The sequence below is a fragment of the Daphnia carinata genome, chromosome 10 (genome assembly GCF_022539665.2).
Source record: "Daphnia carinata strain CSIRO-1 chromosome 10, CSIRO_AGI_Dcar_HiC_V3, whole genome shotgun sequence".
Taxonomy (NCBI): Eukaryota; Metazoa; Arthropoda; class Branchiopoda; order Diplostraca; family Daphniidae; genus Daphnia; species Daphnia carinata.
This window is the reverse complement of record NC_081340.1, coordinates 1,494,300-1,511,224: the sequence shown is the minus strand read 5'-3', so window position 1 is coordinate 1,511,224 and position 16,925 is coordinate 1,494,300. Positions and strand designations below refer to the sequence as shown.

At 36.6% G+C, this 16,925-nt stretch overlaps 6 protein-coding genes across 8 annotated transcripts; 2 read left to right on the top strand and 4 right to left on the bottom strand.

Annotated features, from left to right (window-relative positions):
- Positions 1-676: 676 nt before the first annotated feature.
- Positions 677-3,968, bottom strand: LOC130697597 (mucin-2-like). The gene is given in 9 exon segments (XM_057520529.2): positions 677-1,010; positions 1,084-1,179; positions 1,250-1,345; positions 1,432-1,573; positions 1,674-1,836; positions 1,894-2,045; positions 2,116-2,261; positions 2,263-3,751; positions 3,810-3,968. Coding segments are annotated over 8 exon segments (2,400 nt in total). The 5' UTR covers position 3,751; positions 3,810-3,968; the 3' UTR covers positions 677-893.
- A 348-nt stretch (positions 3,969-4,316) lies between these two features.
- On the bottom strand, positions 4,317-6,706 carry LOC130697727 (bone morphogenetic protein 7-like). Of its 2 annotated transcripts, none has more exons than XM_057520558.2 (5): positions 6,177-6,706; positions 5,748-6,116; positions 5,402-5,680; positions 5,263-5,333; positions 4,317-4,739 (listed from the first exon to the last, which is right to left on the bottom strand). In XM_057520558.2, exons 1-5 carry the CDS (start codon positions 6,580-6,582, stop codon positions 4,479-4,481), a joined length of 1,386 nt encoding a protein of 461 aa, XP_057376541.1. In that variant the 5' UTR covers positions 6,583-6,706; the 3' UTR covers positions 4,317-4,478. The 2 variants fall into 2 exon arrangements, with proteins under 2 accessions (XP_057376541.1, XP_057376538.1); XM_057520555.2 differs by having other exon boundaries at positions 5,263-5,339; positions 6,177-6,705.
- Positions 6,707-7,003: 297 nt separating this feature from the next.
- On the top strand, positions 7,004-8,373 carry LOC130697820 (enoyl-CoA hydratase domain-containing protein 3, mitochondrial-like). Of its 2 annotated transcripts, none has more exons than XM_057520620.2 (6): positions 7,004-7,264; positions 7,345-7,480; positions 7,546-7,644; positions 7,700-7,952; positions 8,034-8,151; positions 8,213-8,373. In XM_057520620.2, exons 1-6 carry the CDS (start codon positions 7,101-7,103, stop codon positions 8,313-8,315), a joined length of 873 nt encoding a protein of 290 aa, XP_057376603.1. In that variant the 5' UTR covers positions 7,004-7,100; the 3' UTR covers positions 8,316-8,373. The 2 variants fall into 2 exon arrangements, with proteins under 2 accessions (XP_057376603.1, XP_059353353.1); XM_059497370.1 differs by having other exon boundaries at positions 8,034-8,155; positions 8,217-8,330.
- A 4,325-nt stretch (positions 8,374-12,698) lies between these two features.
- LOC130697801 (endoplasmic reticulum-Golgi intermediate compartment protein 3-like) lies at positions 12,699-15,334 on the top strand. The gene is made up of 10 exons (XM_059497377.1): positions 12,699-12,900; positions 13,063-13,088; positions 13,160-13,292; positions 13,375-13,625; positions 13,686-13,860; positions 13,929-14,057; positions 14,761-14,797; positions 14,876-14,945; positions 15,007-15,101; positions 15,176-15,334. Exons 1-10 carry the CDS (start codon positions 12,807-12,809, stop codon positions 15,309-15,311), a joined length of 1,146 nt encoding a protein of 381 aa, XP_059353360.1. The 5' UTR covers positions 12,699-12,806; the 3' UTR covers positions 15,312-15,334.
- On the bottom strand, positions 14,116-14,647 carry LOC130697919 (reactive oxygen species modulator 1-like). The gene is made up of 2 exons (XM_057520717.2): positions 14,402-14,647; positions 14,116-14,291 (listed from the first exon to the last, which is right to left on the bottom strand). The coding sequence occupies exons 1-2, from the start codon at positions 14,536-14,538 to the stop codon at positions 14,183-14,185; spliced, it is 246 nt and encodes an 81-aa protein (XP_057376700.1). The 5' UTR covers positions 14,539-14,647; the 3' UTR covers positions 14,116-14,182.
- Positions 15,335-15,405: 71 nt separating the features above from the next.
- LOC130697780 (transcription termination factor 3, mitochondrial-like) lies at positions 15,406-16,899 on the bottom strand. The gene is made up of 4 exons (XM_057520582.2): positions 16,119-16,899; positions 15,933-16,056; positions 15,780-15,870; positions 15,406-15,720 (listed from the first exon to the last, which is right to left on the bottom strand). Exons 1-4 carry the CDS (start codon positions 16,706-16,708, stop codon positions 15,443-15,445), a joined length of 1,083 nt encoding a protein of 360 aa, XP_057376565.1. The 5' UTR covers positions 16,709-16,899; the 3' UTR covers positions 15,406-15,442.
- Positions 16,900-16,925: the final 26 nt, after the last annotated feature.

Here is a 16,925-nt window from a genome sequence, read left to right as displayed (position 1 = left end):
TATTCTTTAAAGAAATGCGATATTTACACATTAGGACACCAAATGCCTTGTTGCTGATAAAGCGAGAAACTGCAGCTCGACGAAACCGATAACAACATTTTGACGGAATAGAAGTAATCGTAGTACCTCTTAACTTTTATGCCATGGTAGAAGCTTTGATTTTCATTCATGCACTGCATAATCAACCAGTATGATATATTTCACCCGACTATGAGAGAATGCACCAAAGCATCAGGCAGTTCCATTAATTATATTGTATCTGTCCTAAATTGACATTTACATTGATGATATTTTTTTCTTCAATCAAGACATTCTTATGTTACTGAACCATAGCCGTTGTTCAATAGTTATGAGCCTGTGGTTTCTAAAACAGCTTCTACTTTTTCCCGTTTTTTTTTTACAATTTTTTTGCCAGTAACCTTTTGACAGTGCTGGCGTTCGGCAAAACTCTTCATTCGGGCTTCGATCTCGGGGCGGAAGTGATGGATGAGACCTTGAACGGGCCAGGCCGCCCCGATCTCTCAGAGCGCAATTAGTATGACCTTCTATTTGTTTGCTCAATTCCCACAACATGTCGATTTCTTCTGGATTGGCGTTACCCTCAACTATGAAAATGGAAATCCATCAATACAGAACGCGATTAGAAAAAAAAAAGAAGTCTAATGAATCTGAAAAATAAAGTTCAGTTTTATATATTTTTTTCTTAACACAAAACAAAGGTTGATTTCTTGATTTGCTGATGTCAATGTCAACGAGCAACTAATTCGATAATCGACAGCACACCGTTGAAACACCAAAGCAGAGGTGAAGTGATGGAAGACACTTAACATGTCTTCTATTAACACGGAGAAAGTTTGTGACGCCAATAGAACGAAAAGCTTCATTGAAACAGATCACAGGAAACGCACACAGATCCCAGGAGTGTTGTGGTTAGTAAGAAAATTTTTGGCTCCGGCAGAAGAAGAGAATCGCACGATAGCTTTGCCTTCCTGCAACTTAGGGTAAACCTCCTAAAGCAGAAACAAAAAGTGAGAAATATTATTTTGAAGATTTTCTATTATGTTTTATTTTATCTCAACGTACTTGAACAGATCCAAACGTCTGACACAATTTCCACACGTATTCTTCGGTGGCATTTGTATTTAAATTTTCGATGGTTACCGTTTCACTGATGCGGGTCTTAAATACGAAAGATCATGAATCAGCTTGCTATTAATGACTGTTATGAATCTTTTGTTAAAAAAATTACCGAATGCTGAGGTAACGAGGAAGGTAGAGAGGTGGGAATCACCTGACTAAAAGGGCTTTCATGATTACTACCAGGTGGGGGCTCATCAATTGGAACCTAGATCAATCACGAAAATGAATCCATTTAATGAGAAACTTCGGAAACGAAAATTGAAAGTATTAATATTAAATGCAAACTAATACTCTTCTTTTTTCGAGGATTTTCCCACTTTTATTTTTAACGATGATGATTTTATACCGCCGGTTAACTCCAACGGCAGCTTGGGGGATTGCGCGAACAGAAGTCTGCACTGTCGGTGTAGGCTTAACTAACACCGTTTTTCGTCTGTAGTAAAACAGCCGACATTAAGAATATGCCATGGTTTTAGCGAGCATTTCTATCGAAATCAACCAGTTAGAAATAAAAATAAACTGTGGATACTTACAAAGTGGGGGAGACACTGTTCTCCTTGATTGTCTGGTCTGCTGTTGACGGGTTCGATGGAACTCCATCCAACCTCGAAAATGGAGATGGATTTATATTTGTGTTAGGTTGCTTGTTGGTATCGGGGACTTTTGTTGTCGGTGACACGGTGGACGATGGATTGGCTAAGAAAACGGTAATTCAAATCAATAATTCTGGCAAATTATTTATCATTTATTTACCAGGTAAATTCTTTGCAGGTTGCGTCGGGGTTGTTACAGGTGAAATATCATCTTTACCAGCCATAGATGCCAACTTCTGACGTCTCCTTTCCTCTTTCATTTTTAGTACTTCTTCACGCTTCTTTCTTTGTTCTTCCATCTTTTCAAGATAACTTTTCGGAGAAAAAACAAAAATCAAATTATACACTTTTTGAAATCCAATTAAATTTTTGAAGAGCCTACTCTTTCATTTCTGGAGAAATATCTTCAGTGGTATTGACGACATTAGTGCTTGCACTAGCTGGAGACGATTCGGATACAACTGGTGTAGGCAAGACAGAAGCTTGAGGTGTCGAAGGGGTGGAGCCAGTCGTTGGTATGACTGGTATAGGACGAAGGAGCATTTATTGCAGGTGGCGGAGGTTTCCTGATAGACGTTGGAAGATGCGGAGCCCTCATATTTGGAGGAGGAATCTGCGTGAGAGGAGCGGTTGCTGAAGGTAACGCATTTGCTACGGTTGAGGGAGCTGCCGAGTTAAGCGGACCACTACGCTGGGCAAAAGTACGCACAACTTGTATATTGCCTGTCGGTCCGAGTCGCAGTTGTTTTACTGGCGCACTCACGGGCACTTCGGTTGCAGCAGGACGTTTAGATGCTGCCGAAAGTGGCGTCAAGAAACGCACGGTTTGTATAGGGTCGTATGAATGAGGAGGGTCAAAGGAGTTAAACCGAAATCTTTGGGTACGTTGGTGCTCAGGATGGTACGGAGCTCGTAAAGGCCCATCGCCGAAGGGAGCCGGTAGTATCATATCCATTAAATTCTGCGGTTGGGCAGGTTTGAAACGAGGGGGTGACATTTGATCAATCGGCCCATTCAATCGAGGCGGAGGAATATTGGACTGAGGAGGCTGCATAAATCGCATAGGCGAAAACGATGGAGGTCTTGAAGTATTCGGTAAACTTGGACCAGGAGGGGGACGTTGATGACGAGCTTGAAACGCGATTCGTGGTGGTGCGTTGTCAGAATGTGAAAAGTTTAACCTGGGCTCTGCCAAAGGAGTGACCCGATTAGGGCAACCATTTTGGACTGTTACAGAACCTTGATAATGAGGATTTATGAATAGTCTATTGACACCATTGTTCCTATCATATTCCATGAAAGGGTGATGATTAACTAAGTGGTGATCCTTAATTGGGTATCGCTGAAACCTTTGTGGTGGAAATCCATGGTGAAAATCTTGAACAAACAATGGCTCACAGTTGATTGGCATTGAATGTCTTGGAAATCCACTTCGAGGTCCATGGTAATCCATGACTGATGGAGCTCTTCCTATCAATGGTCTATTTGGGCCATCAAAAAGTGGCCTCTGATTATAAAATCCAGGAGAACTCATCCTGGTGGGAGGCACACTCCGCATCTGGACAGGTATAGGAAAATTGGGTTGACGCTTAAAGTTCAAATTTTTATAGGAGCTTGTTGGTTGTCCACTTTTCACAATACACCGTTTTTGATAACTTTGATTTGTAGTTATGCTCCCAACTATGGCAGTTTGACTGGTTGATGATGCTTGCTGTCCTTGCTGAGGTTGTGGTATGTTTGTTTTTAGTTCTTTATTAGTTTCTTGGCCACTTGCTGTAACTTCTTCATACTCAATTATGTCTTCATTAAGTCCCAAATCTAAAATATCCTCTTCAAGTTCATGAGTTTCAAATTCAGTGTCAGAAAAATTTGGTTCACTTTCATAGAGAAATCCAGGCTTTCTTTCTGTTATTTCATCTTCTTCAAGAAGCCTTTCTTCTTCTTCTTCTGCGATATCGTATTCAGTGTTCCAGGTTCCCATTTCGAGTACATCCTTCTCCTCTAGTTGATCCTCCATTCTACAACACAAAATTTTACCTTAGAACGCAAAAAGGGAATGCACGTAACATTTATTACCCTACTTAAACAATAAACTTTAACTTCGAAGGAAATTTTTGAAAAACAATTCAGTACTATGCCAAATTGCAAACTAAAATTGTCATGGAGCAAATTTTTTACGAGATGCAAGCCATTCTTATTTAGTGATTGAAATGAAAACTAAATCGGGTACCCGTAAATTGTGGGAACGCAAAGACGGGGCGAGAGTGCTCAATATAGGAAATACTGTGCGGAAAGAACAACGGCGGATCTCAGGCTTGTCGTAAACCGCCTTCCAATTTTGATGAGATTAGTAAATAACAGTGCTGGACTGCCGCGACTACTATGCGGAAACTGCTTCTTGCCTAGACAACAGAAAGCACAATGAGCTTAAAGTGTGGAAAATAGCGAAAGAGGAATAGCAGAAGTCATCTTTTCTGTAGATAGGTATAAAGGATGGGAATCACTCCTTCTATAAGACAGTAAGTTGCGCTTTCATTTCTTTCCTTTACTAAGTTACCAGGCAAATCGTTTGCTAAGAAAAAGTTCGGCGGACAAAGCATTTATTTATGATGTTAATTTGAAAACATATTAATTGCACAGAGATATTTACAATGTCGCGACGCAAAGAAAAGCACACTGAAAATAAAATATACGTTGGCGGATGATTATTTAAACATAAACATTTCGAGAAACAGGTTAAATAGTTTAGTGACAGCCACATGATTTAACCACCATGTTCCGATATTTCTTCAAGATTACGTTTGAGTTATCGTCAAAATAGAGGACCGAAATAGAAGATAGTTTAATGGGTGCGCAACAAGGCTTTGGCACACGGTACGGATTCATCAGATGAACCAAAGTTTGAACTATAGCATGATTTGACGCATTCATGTGAGCATTCAGTGGAAATGAACACTCGCCATTGCAATAGGAAGCTGCGTATCCATCAGGGGCGATAATCCAATCCTAAAAAGAAATTTTTTTTTAAAAATTAGACCAATGAATTTTTCTTAGCGTTTACAACCACAATCTTCCAGCAATGATTTGATTAGACCTTCAGAGTACAATATCAATTAAGAAATGACAGCAGTAAGTAGTAACTTACATCAAATATTCTTTCCATTAATAAAAGACAGTCTCCAAAAGATATAATTAATAATAGAATATAAGGTAATAATTAAAGAAATTCAGCAGACGATAGCGATGCATATTCCAGCGTAGGAATTGTTTTCATCAGAACTTGCAAGAAGCTCGAATAACTACCGAATTTGAACTAGAAAATTCTATACTTGCTTATCCTCCAAAGATGGCACACATGCGCTCTCTTAAGTTTGCCTATTCCATAAACCATTCTTTTTCCACTAAAAAATATGCGCCCTGTTACCCTCTCTATGTCAATAACTTAGTCGATTTTCCCCAGGAAATTTACAGACACTTCGAAGCTCGTTTAAGATTATTACTATTTGAAAAAATATCAAATCGGATATACCTGCCATCCCAGATCTCGGAAACTGACGTAAAGGTTCTTTTTTTGACAACTACGCCTTGACAATCTTGCATCTAAATCTAATAAGGTAAAATAAGCCAAAAATCGACCACAAATTTTTAAAATTCGAATCCTCTTTTACCTGCATATGGGTTCCAGCCTCCAAATTCTTCTGAATCTTTGCTTCGCTTTCTGTTATTATTGGGAGTTTGTCTACGTATTCGGGTACTTCTCTTTGAAACTTCATTGTCGTCCTCATCTTCATTATCAGCCAATTCTTTTTGCAGGATCTGTACCTGTTGGCCAGGCTGTTTGGGGATGGCGGGCAACACAGAGCGAAAAAAGGCTACCATAAAAGGCTGTAATTTGTCATGGCCGTGGGATCCTACTAATCCAACTTCTCTAGCAGATGCTTGGCGGCCTACGTATAAAAATTCGAGCTATAAACAAATGAAATGGCATGTAATTTACATTTTATCGGATAAAACCTGTGGTAGACGAGCGGCAGACCAACTGAAGCCCAAAATTTTCTTCAGGTCTCTGTAACCAATTCTTAAGAGGTAGTGATACATTAAATGCAACCCAACCTTCTTGATGGCTATCAATTTCCATTTGATCAATATAGATCAATGTATCTTCTAAGTCAATCTCATATACAGTAATGGTAAATTGTTGGCTTTCTATATGGTTATCAGCCTCTTCCAGTTCTGTAGGGTCAATGTTTTCATGAACCATGGTCAAATTAATATACAATCGTAGTTCAGCTGAAATAACTGTGGTTGGTGCTGGAACTTCAGACAGATCAAACCATAACCTGCCAAAGCTGTGATGATGCCTTATTCCATGTAAGTGTTGTCCTATTCACAAAATAAATAATTTTACAACAAATACATCAAACTGTAAAATAAACTTATTACCCCGATTAACAAAGCTCATAATAACATCAGCTTCATCCATAGAGTGTACATCTGAATCTGAAACATTGAACTCTTTCTCAATTAGATCAGGAGTTAGTTTAAGCTCTCCTGAATCTTCTTCAGTTAGAGATTGGTAAACATCAATTAAAAAGCGTGGGGCAGAGCTGAGATTATCATCCACCTGAAGTTTTCTTCTAGAGTGTACCATTAAAACAGGGCGAGGACGGTGCTGGAGACCCAGCAAATGAAGTATTTCACTTTGCATTTCTTTCTTCTCTCGTTTGTTCAAATGCTGATGAACCACTGTTTGATCAACACCGTTATCGTAATAAAATCCAGATAAGGCAGTACAAGATGCAACAAACAGAAAAGGAAATACTAAATCCTGCATCATAACTGCATGCATATAACGTGTTTGACAAACCAGACAAACAAGAGTAAAAACTTGGAACAAAGCCTAGTGCCGGACAAGCACACCTGCACATCAAGGCGTGATGGCTAAAGAGCGAAGACGATCCCAATTTTGTTGGAATTCAAATAGCCTCCAGGTATTTGGGGTGGTTGCCATATAGAACATAAATACAAAAGTGTTCAGGTTTTTTTATATTATTAAAATTAGAGTACGAAATGATAACTATTCACAGTCCTATCCTACACCCGCAGATACGATACTTCTTACTTTGAAGAAAATAAAGCTATTTTTTTGAAATAATTTGGACAAAAATATTACCATTCAGGATAGAACAGTACCGGATGCTGAGTTGCAAAATTTAGAAACTCTGCCTAGAAAACAAGAAGGAATTTTAACATGGAAAACTTTGGCACGTATTGTACCGCACGGTTTACTTGGTGGGAAGTGAGGATCAGCCGACATCCCAACCACATACAATTCGTCTTACCTTTTTCCGCTTAATATAAACAAAGATGGCTATGACAGTTTATAGGAAATTTTCACAAATCAAAGGCCTTCATTCTTTTAAAAAAGGTTTCTCATCTAGTGCCGCAACCCAGCTGGAACCTTTCAAGCTCATAAAGTTCGCAAATCAAAATGGGGTTTATAATGTACAACTTGACTCCCCTAGCACAAGGTTAATATTTGCATCATGTAGTACAGGCATTTATTAACCTGCTACTGTTTAATACTCTTTTATCATAACCCGTCAAATAGGAATGCCCTTTCACTTGAGATGTTGAATGAACTTCATACAACTTTCAAGATGGTCAATGAAGCCAAAGACTCCCGTTGTGTGTTACTGTCTTCTACTGGAAAAGTCTTCTCAGCTGGCCACAACTTGAAAGAGTTGGTATTCTTATGATACTATACCACTATATTTTTAAACAACATTCACAGTGAATTTTCGTGTGGTAGACGAAAGACATACCTCAAACTCATCATGGTCTGGTTTTTTCAACGTGTACTAGCCTAATGAAACTCTTGCTTGAGTGTCCTGTCCCCGTTGTGGCAAAGGTAAAACCAATTGATAACACCAAAAGTGCACTAATAGTTTTGCAGATCTTTCAAGGTTGACGGAATAGCTGCAGCTGCAGGTTGCCAACTGGTAGCCATGTGTGACATTGTAGTAGCAAGCAGCCATTCCACATTTTCCACACCGGGTGTCAATTTGGGTCTCTTTTGCTCAACACCTGGTGTTGCTGTTGCCAGATCCATCCCAATGAAATTAGCTTCATATATGCTTTATACTGGACTCCCTATATCAGCTGATGAAGCTTTGAAGGCTGGTCTAGTTAGTAGAGTTGTCAAGGCCGAACAATTAGGTTGGTACACCACTTTTGATGTCTGTTTTTTCCTGTTTTTCAATTGATTTGTCACTAAAAATCTAATTGAAATGGTTGTAGAAAGTGAAACGCAAAAAGTAATTGAAAGTATTCGCGAAAAGAGCTTACCTGTAATCCGTTTGGGAAAGCAATTTCTGCAACGTCAGATCAAAATGAATAATATCATGGAGGCTTACAAGTAGGTGACAAAATTTTAAAATGGTCGTAGTTGTTCTCATTAAAGTTTTGTAAATACATAGAGAGGGAGAGAGCGTAATGATGAACAATTTGCAGCTTTACGACACGCAAGAGGGTTTGCAAAGTTTCGGCGAGAAGCGTAAGCCTGAATTTCAGGATAAGTGAGCCTTCGTAGTGTTATTATTTTACCACCATTGTGAAGGAAGTTTTAAATATTTTAATAAATGGCGCTCTTTTATTGTATTTCTGTTGCTTCGAAAAATAAAATTTCTGTCGCTTAACCAACTTCGAAATGATGATTAAAAAACCGCTTTAAAAATGTTTCCAAACAACAAAATTCGAACCTTCGTAATTTGGCATGGGAATCGCGCACTATAGCACGGCGCTAGGCTTAAGAATTTACCGAGGCCATACTGAAGGTATTTGAACAGATGACCTGCGAAGAAAGTTTTGGTTGCGATGTGCGGTCCTGGCACAGTGGCTATTGCCATTTCCTTGCAATCAGTTTCCCCATGTTCGATTCCCGCCACCTCCAATTTCCAAACTGCATTCTTACATGCTATTCCTTCCATCATCCATGTCCTTCTCCTTCCCCTTCCCGTATGCAGCCATTGTATCCTTACATATTACGCCATCAAACATCGCAACGGACATCGCTCAACATCTCTTCGGACATCTCATCTCATCGAACTACGTAGATATTCAACTTCATCATGGATATGCCTCAATCCAGATACTTCAACAACTACTTCACAATTCATCGCGCGATCAGAACAGAACGGTTTTGGAACTCTTGCTGGTAACTCGATGGCTCATGATCGCAGCCATACCTGGATGGGGAGACATCGTGTATGAAGGGAGAAGAATTCATACAGGAGTGGGGCTCGTGGTGACTACAACCGTAATCATCATCCCAGCCTCAGTCATAAGACCCTCAGAGTTAAAGTCATGGTTTAACTTAAGCTGGCCTTCAGGGTTAGGATAAGCAATTTGGCACGTGAAGCTAACACTGGCAGGAGCGCCCATAGGCGGCCCATCAGTCTACCTAGTAGACTATGAGCGAAACCACCAAATTTTTTCCCTGTTCTTTAGTTATCGCATCAGCGAGTACACAATAATGAGTAAGTACGGCACAACGAAGAAATAATTGTGAAATCCGTACCGCATTATGACACAAGTTTTGATAGCTGACAAACCAACTGCAAACGTGAAAATAACCTAAATCTTTCTTATGCGTCTGGCGTTCTTTCATGATTATTGTTGTTGCTATGATTATCTCATATTGCCTGGAAATGTTTGCTTTTTACATTTTCCACGAAAATTGATATCAGTGTTTTAGTTTCCTTTAAGTTGTATAGTTGATTGGACATTTATTACAATAGTCAAAAGTAAGCGTAACCAATCAGAAGCTTTTGTTTGTGTCTCTAAACGATCCAAATGGATAGGCAATTGTTGTTCAACAAGTCAAGCAAGCCAAGGTTTTTTAGGATAACGGTAGGTAGCGTATCCACACAGTGACCCAGTCCTCATTCAATCTAGATTTAATTATAAAATACACAACATGGTCTCAGTACATATGTACTAAGTAGTACATAGTTGCAGATGCACTTTTTCTTATGGGGTAAATGACAAACGCGCAGGGCGTTAGTCAATTGTTTTTTTTTTTTTAATATTGTCTGCTTGGAGTTTTTCCACGCGGAAGTCGCGATAAAACGTGGTTTTCTACGCGGATATGTGGAAAAAGAACCCTAAAATTGTAAATTAAATGAGAACCCATGAAATAAATTTGTTTAAATTATCTTACTTAATTTTTAATACAAGACGGAATGTTGAAATTTTCTAGACACAAACAAAATGTAAATATGTACTTATAATTAAATATTTTTACACTTATTTACACTTTTTAAAATTTGAACTTGGCGCGGTAAAAAAATGGCCGCCATAATGGTTTATCAAAAACAACTTTTTCAAACGTAATTTTTGGGGTTAAATATAGCAGCTTAAAAGTAAACGTTTAGAATAACTTGTTCCTGGAATCACCAGGAACAAAAATATTATAATGGTTTCCTGTTTTGACGAAGATTAAGCATCAAACAATCAATGCAAAGTTTCGTCTTTTTCACACACCCCCTCCCCTTTCTAAAATCATGAAATTCTTTAATAATTATTTATGAAGAAACTAAACAGTTAAAATTGACAAATTTTGCATCAATCGATAGCTCTTATCAAGAGCTATCTAATTCTATGAAATTTATGTTAAATTTTCAGAAAAGGAAAGAGTTTAAGTGTAACATCTATTTTTTTATTTTTATCGGTTGCGTCCATTAGAACCTTAGATCGAAAAACAACAAAAACACATTTTGCGCTTAAAATTTTTTCGATTTGAAAATATTGATTACAATTACCTAAAAATGGATAGCCCTTACCAAGGGCTATCGATTTATATTATATTTATATTATTTATGTATTAAATCAGCGAATATCATAATTAATTTTGCTGACAAATAATTAAAAAATTGTTTCTCTTATATTCCTTTATTTCAATTACTATAACTATTGTACATACATATAATAGTAATATATATATTATAATTGTATGTATAAATATATAAATATAATTGTACGTATGTATAAATATATATGTATAATTTGTAATATACTGTATATATGTGTATTTATTATATTGTAGTATTTATGTACATTATCATAATATTGTAAATATAAATTTATATAAACCTAATTCATGTTATTCGCTTCGAAAAAAATTAAGACATGCGCTACACGCATTTTTGTTTAACTAGTTTAACTTTAACGGTTTAACCATTAAAGCAACCAAATCAAAGCCCTAGAGGCGACAACACACACTTTCCCCATAAAGAAAACTGTAGGCGCGATTATGTACTAAGTAGTACATATTGCCTCGCGACCAGCCTGAAAATACATATATACAGTACAGCAACATGGTCTCACTACATATGTACTAAGTAGTACATAGTTGCAGATGCACTTTTTCTTATGGGGTAGATCAGAAGCGCGCTGGGCGTTAGTCAATTGTTTGTTTTTTTATATTGTCTGCTTGGAGTTTTTCCACGTGGAAGTCGCGATAAAACGTAGTTTTCCACGCGGAATTGTGGAAAAAGACACCTAAAATTGTAAATTAAATGAGAACTCATGAAATAAATTAGTTTAATTTATCTTAATTAGTTTTTAAGATTTTATATCTAAGACAGAATATTAAAATTTTTTAGACACAAACAAAATGTAAATATGTGCTTATAATTCAAATTTTTTACACTTTTTTACACTTTTTAAAATTTGAACTTGGCGCGGTAAAAAAATGGCCGCCATAATGGTTTATCAAAAACCACTTTTTCAAACGTAGTTTTTGGGGTTAAATATAGCATCTTAAAATTAATTGTTTATAACAACTTGTTCCTGGAATCACCAGCAACAAAAATATTACAATGATTTCCTGTTTTGACGAAAGTTAAGCATCAAACAATCAATGCAAAGTTTCGTCTTTTTCACACACCCCCTCCCCCTTCTAAAATTATGAAATCCTTTAATAATTATTTACAAGGAAAATAAACAGTTAAAATTGACAAATTTTGCATCAATCGATAGCTCTTATCAAGAGCTATCTAATTCTATGAAACTTATGTTAAATTTTCAGAAAGAAAAAGTTTAAGTGTAACATCAATTTTTTTATTTTATCGGTTGCGTCCATTAGAACCTTAGATCGAAAAACAACAAAAACACATTTTGCGTTTAAAATTTTTTCTATTTGAAAATGTTGATTACAATTACCGAAAAATGGATAGCCCTTACCAATGGCTATCGATTTATGTTTATATTTATGTTACTTATATGTTAAATCAGCGAATATCATAATTAATTTTGCTGACAAATAATTAAAAAATTGTTTCTCTTATATTCGTTTATTTCAATTATCATAACTATTGTACATATATTTGATATATATAATAGTAATATATATATTATAATTGTATGTATGTAAAATATATAAATATAATTGTACGTATGTATAAATGTATAATATATAGTAATATACTGTATATATGTGTATTTATAATAATGTAGTATTTATATACATTATCAATATTATCATAGTATTGTAAATATAAATTTATATAAACCGAATTTATATAATTCGCTTTGAAAAAATTAAGACATGCGCTACACGCATTTTTCTTTAACTGGTTTAACTTTGACGGTTTAACCATCAAAGCAACCAAACAAAGCCCTAAGGGCGGCCACACACACTTTCCCCATAAAGAAAACTGTAGGCGCGATTATGTACTAAGTAGTACATATTGCCTCGCGACCAGCCTGCAGTACAGATATATTATACGGGGCTGAACCCATTGGTAGAACGGCGCTGAACCCATTGCTAGAACGGGGCTCAACCCATGGGTAGGCCGGGGGTAGAAAATTGAACGACTAGATCAGATAGGTCCCATTTTCACTGCTAGATGGTACTATCTAGACGACGACAGCGAGATCAGAACATAGTCCGTCAACAGTTGGAGTTTGTATTGGTTGTCTAGTGCCAATCGAGAAGTTTTCAAACAAAGTTCCAAAACTGCAATTGTGGTCCTCTTGTTTTAGTGAGAAATTTCTTGAACAACATAGAAGATGATGAAGAATCTGGGAAGTGCATTCAAAACAATTGATGCTTATCCAAAAACACTAGAAGATTTTACAATAAAAACAGCAACTGGAGCTATCGGTATGCAATTTATTATTATTATCATTTACCTCACATGACATTTCAATAAATTCAGTTAGAAACCGATTTTATAACAATTAGTCATTGCGTTGTAAAATAATGGTTGTTTGCTGTTTATTGGATTTTAAAAAATCTTTGCTTAAAATTTTTTTTCTCTTACAGTTACTGTTTTCAGCAGTTTGATTATGGTACTTCTTCCTTTATGACAATTTTAATGTTACATAACAATGATCCATCTAAATTCCTATTGAATTCCAAGGTTTTCCTATTTGTCATCGAGTTTCAAGACTTTCTATCAGTTAGTGTTTTAGAACAATTGTATGTGGATACTACACGGATTCCAAACATGAAGATAAATTTTGATGTGACATTTCCTAAAATTTCTTGTTCATGTAAGTATTTTTAAATGCTTTTCACATTAAAAATGTCAAAAAAATAGTAAACAAAAACTAAGCTTCGAAATTTTATGGTTAGATTTGAGTGTGGACGCCGTAGATTCATCTGGTGAACAGCAGCTTGGAGTTGAGCACAATATTTTCAAACAACGACTCAGTTTGTCAGGAGAGGCATTACAAGCTGCTGAATTAGAATCTATTAATAAAAGTCATAACCAAACACACACAACCACAGAGGATACCGCCTTAAAACCCTGTAATAGCTGTTATGGAGCAAAAGAAGGATGTTGTGATACATGTGCTGAAGTTCGAGAGGCCTACAGGCAAAAAGTATATGTGAAGTAATTCAATTTGGTGTGCCTAACTAACAAGATTTGAATATTTTCTAAGAATTGGGCTTTTCGGCCGGACGAGTTCGAGCAATGCCGAAACGAGAAAAATTTGACTAGGGATGACTCCGTTTTTAAAGAGGGCTGCCAAATTTATGGATATCTAGAAGTCAACAGAGTCAGTGGTTCATTTCATATTGCTCCTGGAAAAAGTTTTGCTATCAATCATGTTCATGGTAAACATTTCAACAATGTATATTGAAAAAGTAAACTTAATAATGTAGTATGTTTTGAAATTTTACAGTACATGATGTGCAGCCTTATTCATCTGAAGATTTTAATGTAACACATCACATTAATTCACTATCATTTGGATCTTCCCTATTGGGGAAAGCCAATCCTCTTGATGGTTTCCTCACAGCTGCAGATAAAGGTAAGTTTATAAACTAAAAATATGGTTCTCCAGTGATCAGGTGAAACATTTAATAATCTCAATTTCATTACAAATGTATTGGTTGTTCTAAAGCCACTAGAATATTTTTGCAGAGTGTTAGAATTTCAGCATCTTATTCCAGTTCCAATAGCCATAAATGTGCCAAAAGTTCCACCACCTTGGACCATAATCTTGCCAACTGTATTGATCAGCTCTCTTCCTCTCATTCCTTGTCTGTAAAATAATTGCATAATTTATTGAAAAATGATTTCAATAACGATGGAATGATGCAAAACAAATTCTGGGTTCGTACGAACTTAAAAACAACAATATCGCAAGCTTACCTTAAAGCTCCAAAACCACCAAATAAAGCTCCAGTAGCCATGCCAATGCTGAAGCCCATAATAAAACCAACTTTCATTTTGTCAAAACAGCTTTGCTGTTGACCTTGTTGATAACCACCTCCAGCTGGCATAGGCATTTCGTGGTGATCTTTGATTTAGTTATGATGGACAAGAAATTTAAAAAGGTTTTTTTTTTCGAGAGGGAAGAGGTTTAATGTGTGTACGTTATGCGACTCGACGTGCAACGCGACAGTGTCTTGAAATGCTCGTCTGCTTCACGTCCCGTACACCGTTGCGAGTTTGTTCTTTCCTGTTCTTGCTTTCAAATTTTTAACATCTGAATCTGCTTTGTTCTGTAGGAGCCATGATGTTTCAATATTACATCAAAGTTGTGCCAACGTATGTACACTTTCGAATTTCGACGTACCTTTCTCCAGTATGTTTCCACTACTAATTGTTAAATTATGTTTTGTATACTTGGTACGTGAAACTCGATGGAGAAGAATTTCACACGAACCAGTATTCAGTTACCCGCCACCAAAAGGTTAACGCGTTAGCAAAAAATAGAGAAATAAAGCTAGTTTTGTAAACGTTCTGAATTCCAGGTTGTTTCGTCGTATGGGGGTGAAAACGGAGTCCCCGGCGTGTTTTTTACTTACGAAATGAGCCCTCTGCAAATTTCGTACAAAGAAAGTAAAAGGTATTTACTTACCTATACATTATTTCATTGTTATGGGATACGGATTTACAATTAATTTGCATCTAAAAATGTAGATCGATTGGCCATTTCGCCACGGACGTATGTACAATTATTGGAGGGGTGTTCACTGTGGCTGGAATAATTGATTCGCTGCTTTACCGATCATCAAAAATTTTGCAACAAAAACTGCAACTTGGAAAAGCTACGTGAATAAAGTGTGTTATCCCGACAAATATTGCCGTTTTTACATTCCTTTCTATTGCTTCAATGAATTTAAAATAAAATCGTACTAGTCAGCCAACTGTTTAAAGCACACCGATATTTCGTAATATTGTATTACATTACATAGTTTTACAAAAATCATTAAAATCTTGGATAGAACTTCTCGCTATATTAACAGCAAAGTGCGCGTCCGAATCACTTATTATTTGTAGTAGGCTCACGTACCTAGGTAATTTAGGATCGTATTGAGCACGGTTCAAATGACACAGAAATTCATGGCGCTGCTTGATGCGGAATCCTCGGCATGTTAACGCCGCGGGAAATCTCAACACGGACTCGTGGTCCATCTTCATCGTGTTGTGGAGATAATCGAACCGGTCCACCAGCATTGATTTGTCTAAAGGTAATGGAACCTTTGAATTATTTCCGCATATCGAACTGAGATCATAAACATACTCATTAACCACAATTTTGGTTTTGCAAGTAGCAGTTCTTTGATTTGATTAGCCTCAAATCCCATTTCTTCTTTGAATCCAAAGTTCATTAACTGGAAAGATTTGACGACTGCTTAATGACTTTCCTTTGCTTTGAACGAAAAAAAAAAGTTACCTTGATACCCTGAAGACTGCAGGTGATGAGCCGAGATTCTTTTGTTGCCACTGCTCTTACTTCATCTCCAGTTAAATTAAAAGTTTGTTGTACAAACCCCAGCCTGTTGTCTATTCTTTCAGGACTAAGGTAATATACAACTTGGATTTATCTAATAAATTGTATGTAGTATAGAAAATGTTTTACCTGAACAGGAGCCAATGTGGGTTTCTTGATAAAATTCTAGAGATCATTTCAGAGCTAAATTTTTTTGAGTGCAAATAGTTGGTCCGGATTTCCAGGTCTCCAATGCTTGATTTTAAGATGTACGGATTTTTTGTGAAGAAATGCCCCAAACTGTGTGATGCAACACCCTGGTCTACCAAAAACTGAATAATGGGTTGAACATCCTTTTTGAAATCTAATGCCATAATCCAGGAATGGACATCTGCCTTCCTTTCCCACTGATAAATTGAGACACCAAGTTTAACCATAAGCTGGAGAAGCTCTGACTTATTAACAAGGGATGCTAAGTTAAAACTTGGAGAAACAATGGGTGTGACACCTTCAAAACTGGAATCCACAACTAATGGATTGTCAATTTCTTCTGAAGAGATTAAGTGTAATTCATTATACAAAACATGGGATTGTGGTTTCTGGAAAGAAATAACAGGCGCGTTATTCTGTTGCATCTCAGAAGCCTGGGCCCATTTTCCTGCACAATGCACTTCATTTCTAATTCTAGTGTATCCAAGCAAAAACTTTACGTGCTTGAAACATAAGCTGTGTCGTAACATTTTTAAAGGCTTCTTTACAACTTTGGTCCAAAATAATACACAGTCGAATAACTAAGCGTTGCACGGAAACTATTTGAATTTTTGATTCATCAAAAACAGGCTTTGACGTTGTCGTTTGAAATACTGGACAGGATTCAAACAATAAACTGTGGGGTTTTTGAGAAACAGTTTACTTTCTTATTTCTTGAACATGTGGCATGCGAAGAAACAAAACACT

Coding starts and splice junctions, on each gene's coding strand:
- LOC130697727 (XM_057520555.2), bottom strand. CDS start 6,582: ATGCATGCAGTTATGATGCAGGATTTAGTATTTCCTTTTCTGTTTGTT. Junction 5,681..5,747: donor CTGCCGCTCGTCTACCACAG/GTTTTATCCGAT, acceptor TTTTATACGTAG/GCCGCCAAGCATCTGCTAGA. Junction 4,740..5,262: donor TCCGAGATCTGGGATGGCAG/GTATATCCGATT, acceptor ATTTCTTTTTAG/GATTGGATTATCGCCCCTGA.
- LOC130697820 (XM_057520620.2), top strand. CDS start 7,101: ATGGCTATGACAGTTTATAGGAAATTTTCACAAATCAAAGGCCTTCAT. Junction 7,481..7,545: donor GCCACAACTTGAAAGAGTTG/GTATTCTTATGA, acceptor TTCGTGTGGTAG/ACGAAAGACATACCTCAAAC. Junction 7,953..8,033: donor TGTCAAGGCCGAACAATTAG/GTTGGTACACCA, acceptor AAATGGTTGTAG/AAAGTGAAACGCAAAAAGTA.
- LOC130697801 (XM_059497377.1), top strand. CDS start 12,807: ATGATGAAGAATCTGGGAAGTGCATTCAAAACAATTGATGCTTATCCA. Junction 13,089..13,159: donor TTTTCAGCAGTTTGATTATG/GTACTTCTTCCT, acceptor TTGAATTCCAAG/GTTTTCCTATTTGTCATCGA. Junction 14,798..14,875: donor TATTACATCAAAGTTGTGCC/AACGTATGTACA, acceptor TTATGTTTTGTA/TACTTGGTACGTGAAACTCG.
- LOC130697919 (XM_057520717.2), bottom strand. CDS start 14,538: ATGCCTATGCCAGCTGGAGGTGGTTATCAACAAGGTCAACAGCAAAGC. Junction 14,292..14,401: donor GGTGGTTTTGGAGCTTTAAG/GTAAGCTTGCGA, acceptor ATTATTTTACAG/ACAAGGAATGAGAGGAAGAG.
- LOC130697780 (XM_057520582.2), bottom strand. CDS start 16,708: ATGTTACGACACAGCTTATGTTTCAAGCACGTAAAGTTTTTGCTTGGA. Junction 15,871..15,932: donor GCAGTCTTCAGGGTATCAAG/GTAACTTTTTTT, acceptor AAATCTTTCCAG/TTAATGAACTTTGGATTCAA. Junction 15,721..15,779: donor ACCAAAATTGTGGTTAATGA/GTATGTTTATGA, acceptor CATTACCTTTAG/ACAAATCAATGCTGGTGGAC.